Source organism: Rosa rugosa, chromosome 3 (assembly GCF_958449725.1).
Source record: "Rosa rugosa chromosome 3, drRosRugo1.1, whole genome shotgun sequence".
Taxonomy (NCBI): Eukaryota; Viridiplantae; Streptophyta; class Magnoliopsida; order Rosales; family Rosaceae; genus Rosa; species Rosa rugosa.
This window is the reverse complement of record NC_084822.1, coordinates 45729584-45743902: the sequence shown is the minus strand read 5'-3', so window position 1 is coordinate 45743902 and position 14319 is coordinate 45729584. Positions and strand designations below refer to the sequence as shown.

Sequence of the window (14319 nt, the reverse complement as noted above, 5' to 3'; positions counted from 1 at the left end):
AATTACAAGGATACAATATATATACAAAGAGTAAGCCGGTTTTTATGCTTTTAGCCTCAACTCTACCAACTAAGCCCATAACTAAGATTAACAACTAAGGTAAGAATGAACAGTATAAAGTAATGTACAAATCAGTAAACCATGCTAGTTAAGCATAAAATAGTAAACCAACATGACCAACATGCTAGCCATACTGTCAATACATACTTCTTAGCATATCAAGCGACCCAGACACCAAATCCTTAATCAATCCGTAAAATATCACAACCCATAAACAAATTACAATAGGTAATCACTCCATAGTCTTTTATAAAACAAATTATAGTTGACAGAGAAAGAAGAAGGTAGAGGGGGTTGGAAGGGGAGAGTGAACAATAATCAACACGAGAGATAGAGCATGAGAAATTGTACCTGAAAAAGGGCAGCCGAATGAGACTGAGACGGAAGAAACAAGTGAGTGAGAACGATGAGGCTCAAGCCAAGAGCGACTAAGAATGAGATTTTAGCGTTGTAGAAGACTAGCTTCCACAGTCCGGTGAATTTTGGGGTCGCTGTGTTAGAAGGTGTTGGGAGAGTCTTGGGGATTGCATCGTCTCATTTAATCGAATCCTTATTGTTGCTTAACATGGGATAACTCCTGTTATAATAGATAAGCCCGTCCAGTCCTGCTTAACAAACGTGCCCCAAGGGTACTATTACCATCTCACCCGGCCTAAGTCTGTAGCCGCACCTAGGACTGTTAATTTCGACACGACCCGATAACACAACTCGAAACCCACACGAAATAAACACGATTAAAAAGCGGGTTGGCCGTGGGTCAACCCGCCATTACCCATTTAATAAATGGGTCGGCCACGGGTCAACCCGCCAACACGAAGTAAACCCGTATAATCCGATTATGCTATACTTCTTCTTGAAAGTTTGGACGTTGGAGTATTTGATCATAAGATTAGATGATTTGAAATATTTTGCTCTATAATTATTGGATTTAATTATTTATGAATTATATATAATTATTTATATTCTTCGTTTTGTGGAGTTTTTAGTTAATTTAATCAATTTATGCATTTTTTTAGTTAAATGGGTCGCATTGTTAACCCGTAAATGGGTTATTTTGTCTAACACGACATGACCTATTTATTAAATGGGTTAAGCGGGTTGGAAACGGGTAACTCGTTTAATAAATATGTTGGGTTTGGGTTTAAATTTTTGATACGATTATTAAATGGGTTGGGTTTGGATTTGTCTCTTGTGACACGACAAATACCTTAACCCAATACGAACTCAACCCAACACGACTCATTGACAGCCCTAGGGACCGCACCCACTCTACCGCCCCGTCTTCCAACCCATCGCCCAACCACCGGTGTTGGCCCGCCATCAAGCCGTCGTTGCCAGATCGCAGTGCCAAACAGATCGCCACCAGCCAACGAAACCAACCCGACCTCCATCCAGATCCTAAGACCAAACTAGGAGGTACATCGCCCATCTCAATCCTTCCCCTTACCCGTGATAGCGCCTCCCCTAGTCCCGTTGCGATTCCATAAACGTGCACAACTCCGATCCCTCCCTACAACCACAACCCGGAGACTGGTGCAGCCACCTCGTTCACCAGAGCCCGATGAGAGAATGAACCTCCCCTTCTCAATCTCGATTTCTGAGCACCAGATACGCCCACCGACAACCCAGCCCGTCCGGCAGCACGTATCGTGCATCGACGAGGCTAACAGCCCACGCCAGCGCCGAGGTACAGCAGGACAGGCGCACAGAGTGACAACGGTGTTCTCTCTCTCTAGAGTGTTTAGCTTTGACTTCTGTTTTTCTTTTTGTAAGACGAGATGCATTTTTATTATTAACCATATACTACTTGAATTTGGTTTGAAATCCAAATGATGACTCCAAATCCTTGTTGAATGTAGTCAGATACTATTATTTATATTTATATATATGTATAAATATATATATATATATATATATATATATATATATATATATATATATATATATATACAGATCCTATCTAGAGCGAGGCCTCACTCTGAAATTAAAGTGCGATGTTGGAGTTTAGGGTCACTTTTCGGTCTCGTATCCACATCTCGACCATTCAACTTTTAGGTACTAATGTATAGATCGTCTCTGCAAAATTTCAGCCAAATTGATGGTCGTTAAGACATTGATAACTGCTTTAAAGCTAGTACGGTTCAGGTTGGACAGATTCAGTTCGTCCATTGGTTTAAGCGAGGTAGATACCTTAAAGATCATTAATTTGGCTGAAATTTTGTAGAGATGATATATACATTAGTACCTAAAAACTGAACGGTCGAGATGTGGATATGAGACCGAAAAGTGACCCTAAACTCCAACCTCGCACTTTAATTTCAGAGCAAGGCCTCGCTCTGTATAGGATCTATATATATATATATATATATATATATATATATATATAATCATTCTCAGGTGCGGATATCCGCACCTAAGAAAAAAGGTGCGGATTTCCATTTTTTCCCCACTTTCCGATCACATTTTCACATCTTAGCCGTTCAGTTTTTAGGTCCTAATGTATAGATCATCTCTACAAAATTTCAGCCAAATTGGTGATTGTCAAGGCATCCAAAACTGCAATTTACACGAACGGACCGAATCTGCCGAACCGGAACCGTTCGTGTACATTGTTGTAAATTGCAGTTTTGGATGCCTTAACGATCACTAATTTGGCTGAAATTTTGCAGAGGTGATCTATACATTAGGACCTAAAAACTGAACGGTTAAGATGTGAAAATATGATCGGAAAGTGGGTCAAAACTGGAAATCCGCACCAATGAAAAACTGCAGACGTCCGCAGTGGAGAAGGCCTGTATATATATATATATATATATATATATATATATATATATATATATATATATATATATATCTCTCTCTCTCTCTCTCTCTCTCTCGTCCGTCAGTCTTTGAGCTCTCTACTGCAGCTACCTATTTATTCACTATCAAACCTACCATTTTCCATTGCCAATTAAGAATTATGGGTGGCAAGTGAATGACACAGTTGATTTCAACTGGAAGAACCTACTTCTGCAGAGAAAGACGGATGAAATAGTTCGATTGAATGGCATATACAAGCATTTATTGTCGAATGCTGGGTTAAAGTGTTTGAAGGAGAGGGTAAGCTAGTTGGTCCCAATGAAGTTGAGGTGACCCAGCTAGATGGCACTAAATTGAGCTATTCAGCAAATCACATATTGATTGCAACTGGCGCTAGGGCTCATCGATCTGGTATTCCTGGTGATTAATTGGGTATAACATCTCATGAAGCATTGAGTTTGGAGGAGTTTCCTAAACGCGCTGTGGTGCTTGGGGGAGGAATGGAGGATACATTGCCGTCGAGTTTGCCTCAATATGGCGTGGGATGGGCGCTTCTGTGGATCTTTTCTTCATAAAGGAACTTCCGTTGAGAGGCTTCGATGATGAAATGAGGGTAGTTGTTGCAAGGAATCTGGAAGGTAGGGAAATTAATTTACACCCAAGAACAAATCTGACAGAGTTGATAAAAACAGATGATGTTATCACAGATCGTGGTGAAGAGCTGATAGCGGATGTTGTATTGTTCACCACTGGTCGGGTTCCTAATACAAAGAGGTTGAATTTGGAAGTTGTAGGTGTTGTGGGACTTGGTGAAGAACAGGCAGTAGAACAAGCCAACAGTGATTTATTAGTTTTCACATCAACCTTCAATCCAATGATGAACACTGTATCTAGACGGCAAGAAAAGTCGGTTGTGAAGCTTTGTGGTTGATGCTGAGACGGATAAGGTTCTAGGAGCATCCATGTGTGGGCCAGATTCACCTGAGATTTTGCAGGGCATTGCTGTTGCACTGATATGTGGAGCAACCAAGGCACAATTTGACTGTACAGTAGGAATACACCCTTCGGCTAGCTGCAGAGGAATTTGTGATCATGCGTTCAGTGACAAGGCGTGTTTCTGCAAGTGGCAAACCAAAGACAAATCTATAAGGGTGCAAACATTAGGATGAAAGAGGAATAGTATACAAGATCTGGAGGAGACAGTCCTGTACTCCCAAGCTTAGGTAGTCCTTTCAAATTGGCTATAGGAATGTAGACATTTGGAAATAAAAAATTGTTGGATTTTGTCCCAATAAAAATTTCACATTACTAAATGGAGAAAGATATGTTTTAATGAGTCATGAAGATACAGCTTCTTTCATTTCTCTGGCTTGATGTGATGCGAATTCATGTAGGCCATGTTTGATTACATGATATGATATCTATATTAGTTTTGTGATTTATATTCTCTGCTGCTGCTGCTATGTATGAAATAAAGCCTCTATTTTACTCGTCTTGACTAAAAACAGGATTATGACCGAAGTAAGATTTAAAAAAAAAAAAAAATTGGGTCGCCAATCCATTAATAGTAATTAAGAATGTAGATAACAACATAAACATGACCCACCCTCGCGGGCTACGTCAATATTGAGTCATGCAAGGTAACCCTAGAGCTACCTAAATGTCGCTACCCTAAAATCAGCACCAGAACCAAAGTAATCATGACAATGTTAGGGTGATGGACCAAGGTCCTCCCTAACTTATTCGAAATCACCTAGGAACACCCTACACAAAGGGGGGCTTCCCCAAGGTCTAAACTACCTAAAAAGGCCCAAAGACACCAATGTACTAGGTCAAGCCAAATTGACCCTAATCCTGACACTAAGCCCAAAGCCCAAGTCCAAAGCAACAACCCTAGTAGCAAAGCCGACAGACACTACTAGAATTTTGTTCATAGACATCGGTTCTGGACCGATGTTAAACTAATTTTCGACCGATGTCTTAGTGGGTGTAGAGAAAAGTATAGACATCAGTATAAGCGCGTTTTCAACCGATGTCCCAGACAACAACCAACATCGATTCTAAAAAACAAATCGATGTATAATCGTTATAATCATCATATTTTTGTATGTTAGGTATGTCTAATTCTTCATATTTTCACATTTTATGCTTAAAAAAGTATATGTCGAACAATACTTATTTGAACATTTGCATCGATTTCTATTCCAGAAGCGATGTCCAGTACACTTGTAGACATCAGTTCCCATGAGTATTGTTTGTTCGTAAAACCGATGTTCACCTTTTGACCGCACATCGGTTTGCTCCATGGTAGGTGATTTGTATGTTCATAATAGATTACGGTTTGGTGATTAGAAATCAATGTGCAGTAGTTTTGATTACATCGGTTTTGAGTTACAATTCGATATATTGATAATCATAGGACATCGATTTCATTTTTGATACTGATTTCTAATCTCTCAACTGACTTCGCTTTCCTTGGCATTACTGTTTTATTATGTTTTAATATACTTCACTTCATTTTGACAAGCATGATGTGAAAAGTTTGCATTTAGCTATTGCTGGGAAAAAAATTGCATTTCTCATCATCCAAAATTAGGGGCTTTCCATTAATTTTCTTTCCAAATTCATGATTCAACATAATTCAGAAAATAAACCCCTAAACTTACAAAAGCTAGCTTGGAAACATATGAGCAACAATGTACAAAAGTTCCACACCAAGATTTGCTTCAAAGCCAAAACTAGCTAGCCTTACTCAAAAAACATCTTGGCAGTCACAGTCCTACATCAAACTCTGTATATAATCAGCCACTTCAATGCGCACCTCGTCAATTTGATTTTGGCTATATGATTTCCGCGTCTTTACCGCCCACTAGAAATATATAAACATGCAACACACAAGGCACAATGATTGGGTAAACAAGCTAATGAAGATAATTAGTTGCAAGGTGTACTATATTTTGGATTTGATCACTTACATATCAGACTAAGATAAGAGTACGTACTGACCTCTTCTTTTGTCCAAGGTATTGATTGTTTGATTATACCAGTGATTCATCCTGTATAGCAAAAGACATAATTGATCCAAATATCAAACAAAGGATTTCATCCACCAAGTAAAAATAGAAGGTAATTAGCTATAAGGAGTGTTGGATTGATTTATAATAGAACCTACAACCTCTCTGTGTACTAACTTTAACTTTTCTTGATATCAAACAAGGGATGTCATCCATCAAACAAAACACTACAATGCTCATAAGCTAAAAAGAGGTTCAACCATATCCTAGGTAGGGAAAATAGTACCTGCCACTCTTTAAGGCCTTGAAAGTCTTCTGGGTTCCATTTCTTGAAGGCCTTGAAAATTCTTAGTAGCAGTCTTCAGCTCTCTGTAACTGAAAACTCTTGAGTTGGATGTCTCGGAAATATGGCCCTGAGGCTGTGCCTCTCAACATGGATTTCGGCCTGCGGTTCTGCTCATGCTTGAGACTTTGTTCCTGCTCTCATTTCTCCACCTTCCTAAACATTGGCACAGCATATCCATAATCATATATGACTTTGATGTTAAGAGGAAAGGAAAGAAAGATGCTCAATTGAAACTGCAAGAATATGGAGTCTTATAATAGTATAATGAAAACTTTTGAGTAAACAAAAGCACATCAATAAAAGCTTATAGCCCGTAACCAAAACGTTTTGGGTTGGATTTCTAGGTGAATGCCAATATAATAGTTTGCCAAGAAACTTCCCTGAATGTGACCTTTGTGAGGACGAAGTAACGTTCAATTAGCCTGACCAACATATTTATTTTCCTTGCCAAAGTTAAGGTCTCCTTCTCATCCCTTGCCGATTCAATAAGTTGGTCACCATTCTTCCAAAGTCTCCATTCCATCCCTCACTCCTTGTTGCACCTTTAATACGTCAAGCAGTCTTCTCAAAGACTCATCTAGTTCCACAAGTTGGTCCGTGTAGTAAAACTTCATGCAGTTTCACTTACCATAACCATTCTCTTGGCTGCATGAAAAACAAGAAGATGAAGAAGAAGAAGAAGAAGAAGAAGAAGAAGAAGAAGAAGAAGAAGAAGAAGTTAGAGCAGTTGGAGACTACTGAACTTGAAATCGATCCAATAACTCAAGTGTTAGGAACATGGGCCTATTTCTTATGGATTACAGAAGCAAAAATAATCACATACAGAAACTTAGCTGCTCCAAAGGGTTTACTTGGGGAAGTTCTTACTTCTTAGTTCTTACTATAGAAGAAGAAGAAGAAGAAGAAGCATATACGTACAAAGATATATTAGTTTTTCTCCCTTTCTATATATCTGATTCTTGCTATGCTATGATTAGTCCAAGTCTATGCACTGACTGATCAACAAATAGAAGAACGGGATCAGAGAAAATGATAATTAGAGCATGTCAGTCTCCGGGAAGCTTTCATGCATGGTAAGGAAATAAAGTAACAAAAAAATAGCACCTACGACATTGAAAAAGGGTTCTTTTGTGAGACAAATTCAAATAATCCAACTATATAGTATGCTTTTGAAGAAGATCAACAAAGAAATACTTTGATATAGAAATTGGTACCTAGCTAGCTAGCTAATTCATGTTGACTAGCTCTATAATGCCACAGGTGGCAGCTTATTGGAGTTATGTGATTTCCTAGAAAATTAACCAAACTGGTGGCAGGGTTCAAAACAAAACGAACCAAACACAAGCCTTGATAGCCCCCACTTGGAATTAGAAAGCAAGTTTTAAATGAAACAACAAAATAGAATCCCAATTATCATGACCCCTGTGTCTGCATAGTGCTCAGAGTGTAAGAGATCAGATAAGCTAATGAAAACTGTATGGCAATAAAAATGACTTACTTTTTCCCTTCCACATCGACACCACGTACCAGAAACTCGTCTGCATACTTGGCAAGGAAGTCTAATATTTCCTTGTCAAGATACACGTCACTGAACTTTTGCCATCTATCTGTGATAATTGCATATTTACCTTCCTGCACATAAAAGACCAGATACACATTAAGGCCAACGAATAAAAGAGGGCCTTGAATAAATTAATGAGATGGCGAATGTGTGACAGTTGCTTAGTAGGCTAAAGCACAAAAGCCTATTATATACTAAACATGGTACTTGAAAATGCTTAAAGAAAAAAAAAAATACAATAGTTCCAGTAGCTTGCTGCAAAACTCGTCCACTGTGTTCTAGCATTCATAATATGATCTGAGTTTTAATAAACTGATATTTCAAAGGCAATAATTAAAACTGCTCAAGAATACTACGTAGTCTAATGAGACTGCTTAGCCTCGTAAAGAAAGTGAACAAATGAAGGACATAAGAGGTATAATTCTGGATAACTTCATACCCTCTTTCTACAACTAAGGTCTAAAACAAGCCATTCTTTTCCAACAACACAAACAAGATCTTTAAGCCTTTCAAGGTCCATTTGCCCATTATTAAATACATACTGCAAGAAAACCAAGACAAGTTTTACAAAATGTTTTCCTGATATCAATTGTTCTAACAAATATACATGGTTTTTCAATTTTAGAAGAGGAGAAAAACAGAACTCACAGAAGTGACAATGACGTGGCTAGCCCCTTCTTCTATGTATTGCAAAGAATTATCTGAATTGATCCCACCTCCTACCTGCAAACCACCTAGATTATACCAGTCCTTGCAGCAAGTTCAGCAGAGGAAAATCTGTAAGTTTAAACATATCATCAATCATAGAGAACAAAGTGAAATAGCACACTCACAAGGTTTATACTAATCTCAGCATGTGCAATGAATAATGAGAAATCTGATCCTTTTGCAAAGGTTGGCACCTCTTTGATATCAATTTCCCTAAACCTCGCAATCCTAACTGATGCAAGTTAGAATCTTTAATCTAATTCAACTATTATATCCAGCCATATTACTACCAACCAAAGACAAAAGTGTATTTTCGTATACAAGAACGACTATCTCTGCTTACTAAAGGAATACTTACTACAAAGACTATTACATCAATGGAATCCGAGAATCAATTTAAAAGTATAAAAGACCAAAAGAATCACAATAACAAGAAGGCACCTAGCAATTAACCCACCAGGATAGGCATGCAGAGCTTCAATGGCCGCAGCTCTACTCAAAGGATCTGCCCCCAACATTATCACATGGCCACCTGTAAGCCCATCTTCCTTATACATCTTTGCATACTCCCCCGCCGACTTATCCGACTCGAAATTGGTAACCAGAGCCGGCCCATATTCCTTCCAATCCAAAAGCGTCGACCCAACAATCTGTTTTACTTGCCCCTACAAACAAAAACCCACAAAACAATCACACAAATGTAACAATACACAAACAGAGTTTTAAGTCCCAAAAGATTTGAACTTTGAATCTCCAATACCTTGTGTATATCAATACAGGGTCGGAAACGAACAGCACAGCTTATGGGTACTCGCCTTAACCCGATAACTAAATAACAACAAAAATAGGTTCTATGTTATTACTACATACAAAAAGTTACAGACCAAAAATGGAAGCAGAAACTTACTGAACATTGCAGATGGCCTAGACCCATCAAACTTCTTTTTACCGAGACCGTTCAATCTCAAAAGCATAACAAAATCAATAGTTCAAACTCAAGGTGACCATACAATTTCATAGATCACAATTTCAATTGGAACAAAGATTGGAAGGAAGCAAGAGAGAACATACCCAAGCTAGACTTGACAAATTAGCTAATATTGAAGCCAACCACAAACTCTCGCTTCGTAAACTCTAAAGAAAAACAATCATACTTCAACAATAGCCCACAAATGAAAACAATAGTCCACAGAAACAATTATACGTACAGATTTGGCGTACAGAGAACGACATACCCAAGCTGGACTTCGTCTCCGACCGGCGTCGTAATTGAATCCTTCCTCCCAAACTCCAAGCTTCAATTCGAGAGAGTAAGACGGAACGGTGCCATTTAGAACTGCCTGGATGATGTCCTCGTCGACTAATTTGGTGAGGCGAGTGAGATGAAGGACTGGACGAAATCGATGCTGAAGAAGCCAAGGAGGTGATGAGTTCGAGGGAGGAGGAGGAGGAGCTCGGGTCTGGGTTCAAAATGGAGGTCGAGAGTGGAGACTGAGGTTAGGGTTTCTAGTTCAGTTTTGGTAGAGTCGAGGGCGCTCTTTTTCTGTAAGTGTGAAAGTTTTAAGTTTTAGTACCCGCTTCCTATAATTCACTTAAACACTTAGCGCTTTCAGGAAAATGAGGTTCCCGCAAATTTTCAAACGAAACATTTAACACCGGTCATTTTAGGAACCGATGTTAATGATACACATTTAAATCGGTTTCTTTCGAAAACGATGTTAGCTTAATTTTTTACATCGTGTGCAAGTCTGACCGATTTAAATGATGGTGATGTAAATGAACAGATTTCTAGTATTGAGAAAACCCAAATCTACTCCGCCACCAGCAATCACCACCGCCAAGCTGTCGAAGATGGCTCTGCTGCTGGCAAACACCACAGAGCCTCCGCTGAAGCCGTCTATCTCAGCACGGACGTTGGCTTCACCAACGAACCCACCACTCAGAGGGACGCCACCACCAGCAAGACAAGCGGCAGAAAAGCCACTGTCCCCAGCAAAATCGCCTCTACTACCAAAAGTCCACCATCCTTCAATCGGCACAAGTTGAAAAGCCACTGTCCCCAGCAATACATTCATCGGCACAAGTTGTGTTTTTTTTTTTTTTTTTTAAATTAAAAACCCACTATTTCATAGGCAAATCCACTGATACTGGCAAATGTTCATCGGCAAAATTGTTTTTGAAAAATTAAATAAATAGTCACTGGCAATACATTTGCCGCCAAAAGTTAGCTTTAAAAAAAATTAAATACCCAGAAAATCAAGGAGGATATTGTTCATTCAACTTCTGCACTCCCATTTTCTTGCTCAGATTGATGGGAGAAAATAAAAGTGGCAACTGAATGATAAAAGAAACTACAATCATCTAATTTTAAAGATAATTATCATAAATTCTCAAATTTCAAGCAGAAAGTTTTGCATATACCGTATCCTCAAGAATTAATGTTCAGGAATCCTATTTAGTATAAGAAAGTAAAGAAACCATATTAAAATAGGAAACTAAGTCAATACGATAACAGAGAATAATATCTGAAAGATTTTTCCTTTTGGGGGGCTAAAGTTTAGAACCCTAATTGATTTTGAATTCTATATATTCCACCTAGAAGTCCGCAAGGAAATATCACTATATAAAGCAATACATCAAGTCCTTTATATTTGTGTCTTGCTAGGGATTAGAACCATAACAGGGAGAGGCTTCTACATCTGCCTTTACGAGGTAAATTTACTTCTCTTTCGTTCCTTCTAACTAGAAATTTATTTTAAGTTGTCTGTCTCTAAATTTTTTTTCTATTTTATGAGCTTTTTTCTTAGGTCGAAACATTAGCTCTCTTTTACTGTCAAATTTTCTTTTTCTTTTTTCTTTTTTGCTAAGAAAAGAATTACACCATGTACGAAGCTCAGGAACCTAAACAGTTATAGTTGAGGGACAAAACAACCTCTTTTTTTTTTTTTTTTGATATTTTGCTTTCAATGTATTTTTTGGTGATGAGCTGTAGCCTGTTTTTTATATGTAAAACCAATATGAAGGTCACAGATTCGAATGTCATAAGTATAAGGTGATAGAGTGAAGTGGGGATTATAAAGAAGAAAAAAATAACCAATATTAGGGTTAGAGTTTTGGTGGGATGTGGGAGGATGACAATTTTTTTTATTACACAACTGATTTTTTTTTTTTTTTATCGTCATGGTTCTATGTATTTTTTGGTGATGACCTATAACCTGTTTTTTATTTGTAAAATCAAAATGAAGGTTACAGATTTGAATCTCATTGGCATAAGGTGATAGAGTGGGGTGAGGATTTAAAATAAAAAATAAAAAAAATTAACTAACCATTAGGTTTAGGATTTTGGTGAGATGTGGGAGGATGCCAATTTTATGACTAATCATCTTTGAGTCAAACACATGACGTCCCACTTATAAACTTATGACACTAAACCATATGGTCGAAGACAGGAAGGCATGTCTTTTTGTCTCAATCAGGTTGACAAACACAATTTTCTAAACATAACTACCATAACATCCAAAAAAGGGGTTATATTATTAAGCCTTCATGCTTTCTTTTTTAATTGACAAAGTGAGTTCTCTTTATATATCGTATGTGTTAGTACTTTGATTAACTTTTTTTTTCTTTTTCTTTTTTATGTAGGGTGTTATTGTACTTTCTTTCGAACAAAATCATTATGGCTATCGTGAAAGTACGTGGAACCCTAAAAGACGGTTTATTTACTCCAAAATCGAAGAGGCCAAGAGTGGATGATTTTGGAAATTTTCCCAATAGGCGTGGATCATATAGAGTTATGGTGCAAAGTAGTGAAAGTGAAGATCACAATTCTCTACTTGATCGTGATTTGGTTAAATCATCAAAAAATCTCCAACAAGGTAAGAGAAATGATGGGATTTCGCATTTTTCTATTACGGCTGCACCACGAGAAATTTTGCCCTCACCACAGAGTGTATTGAAAAGTAACTCTGTAAAGAGCAAGGAGGATCAGAACACTAACCTATCAATCCGCCAAGGATTGAGGAAGCGACAGCCTTTGTCTGATGAATACCGACCTGAAAGGATGGCTGTATGTGGAAATTTTGATTTTAGTCACCAGCATGTGCATAATTTGGAAGATAAAGATAATACCGAGGTGAAGAAGGATCTTGATGTGATCAAAGATACTTTGGCCAACTCGAAGAAACAAAATTGGAGCAACGAATATCAGCACAAAGCCAACACAGTGTCCAAAAATGTTGTTACAACTTTTAATTCAAAAAATAGGCATTTCGTCTTGGGGAGAAAGAGACAACCACTGTGGGACCACCAGCAACCTTACCAGACGAGTATGCATGCGGAGTTTACAAGTCAAAAGTCGGTGGAAGTGGAACATAAAGATCGTAACAAGGTCAAGGGGGCTTTGGAAGCCTATAGAGAGATATTGACTAAATCCGAGGCACAAAACTGTAATTGGAGTTACATTAAAGCAGCAATGGATCTCAAAAAACAAGGAAAATGGGTTAACAAGATAAAGCAAGTAGGATCGATTGCAGGAGTAAAAGTTGGTGATAGATTTCGACATAGAGCTCAACTAACCATTGTTGGTCTTCATCGACAATTTACATGTGGTATTGATTATATGTGGAGGAATGACGGAAAAATTTTGGCCACAAGTATTGTTGATTCTGGTCGCTATGTTAACAATTTGCAATCTTCTGATATACTGATCTACTCTGGTCAAGGTGGAAAGTTTCTGTTTCGTAAAACTAAACCAACAGATCAAACTAAACCGACAGATCAAATAATGCAAGGTGGAAACCTTGCATTAAGGAATAGCAAAGAAGAAGGAACTCCTATAAGGGTAATTCGAAGGTTGAAACATTCTAATGGTTCGTGTTATGTTTACTATGGATTATACACCGTAGAAAGAGTTCTGCAAGAAAGACAACTTGGTATTATGATCTATAAATTTATGTTGAGAAGGATGTCGGGACAACCAGAGCTTTCATTTGACAGTAGTTGAACAGTCTACATATGTTACCTTCGGTAAGTTTAGCCTCCGATTTTTATTTCTTGAATATCTTATTTTGTTTTGTTACTTTTCAAGAATCCGAGAAAGTCACGTACATTTTCTTTCACAGAAGTTTGCCTAAAAAAATTTGGAGTAATGTTAGATGAACCATCTTTTTTTCATCTCACTAGATCACACTTCATGTGGCAGCTCATGTAGCATAGCCACAACATTTAACGTAATAAGGTGGTTTACACGCCGCATGATCTAGATCAAATGCAAAAATATGGCCCACATAGCATATATTATATCTTATCGTATTTCATTAATACTTTCTTATGTTTTCTGAATTTAAATTTTTTTTTTATTTTCTATCTTGCTTTATAGGAGCATAGTTATATTATTCCTCCATATTTTCTTGTTAGTTTCTTATATTTTATAGGTTTTTTGAAGCAACGAAGAAGAAAAGAAGCTAAATCAGCAAATGTGCCTATGAAGATCAGTCAACCACAATAGAGTATAGAGATCCTGAATCGTAACGAGAAGCCCTAGGGAGGTCGTCATCTATTTCCTTCTCCTTTCTTCTAGTTTTTGTTTTCTTTTCTTCATATTTTCTAATTCTGAATTCTTTAGTGTGTCTAGCTAATTCTCTTATAGCTAGAGGCGATTTCAAAGCCCCAAACATGTTTAATTGATGACAGTTCAATTTTTAGTTTTCTACTATTTATTTTGCCGTGTCTACAAGATAAATCATTGCTTGTTTGTTTAGGTGTGAAACTAAATGAACAATTTAGGGTTAGATGCTTGGGGTAAAGCTATGGTATGTTAACATTTCTCA

General features: G+C 37.7%; 2 protein-coding genes, 1 long non-coding RNA gene and 1 pseudogene across 3 annotated transcripts; 2 read left to right on the top strand and 2 right to left on the bottom strand.

Moving 5' to 3' along the window:
- The first annotated feature begins 1080 nt into the window (after positions 1–1080).
- LOC133737812 (glutathione reductase, cytosolic-like) lies at positions 1081–4367 on the top strand (annotated as a pseudogene).
- Positions 4368–5375: 1008 nt separating this feature from the next.
- LOC133735704 (uncharacterized) lies at positions 5376–6639 on the bottom strand. Its single transcript, XR_009859230.1, has 3 exons — positions 6163–6639; positions 5869–5918; positions 5376–5731 (listed from the first exon to the last, which is right to left on the bottom strand). It is a non-coding gene; the product is annotated as an uncharacterized LOC133735704 (long non-coding RNA).
- Positions 6640–7716: 1077 nt separating this feature from the next.
- LOC133737811 (1-(5-phosphoribosyl)-5-[(5-phosphoribosylamino)methylideneamino] imidazole-4-carboxamide isomerase, chloroplastic-like) lies at positions 7717–10566 on the bottom strand. The gene is made up of 6 exons (XM_062165302.1): positions 10296–10566; positions 9252–9319; positions 8949–9156; positions 8432–8517; positions 8223–8324; positions 7717–7854 (listed from the first exon to the last, which is right to left on the bottom strand). The coding sequence occupies exons 1-6, from the start codon at positions 10564–10566 to the stop codon at positions 7717–7719; spliced, it is 873 nt and encodes a 290-aa protein (XP_062021286.1).
- A 1601-nt stretch (positions 10567–12167) lies between these two features.
- On the top strand, positions 12168–13493 carry LOC133737810 (YDG domain-containing protein At5g47150-like). The gene has a single exon (XM_062165301.1). It carries the CDS (start codon positions 12168–12170, stop codon positions 13491–13493), a length of 1326 nt encoding a protein of 441 aa, XP_062021285.1.
- The last annotated feature ends 826 nt before the right edge of the window (positions 13494–14319 follow it).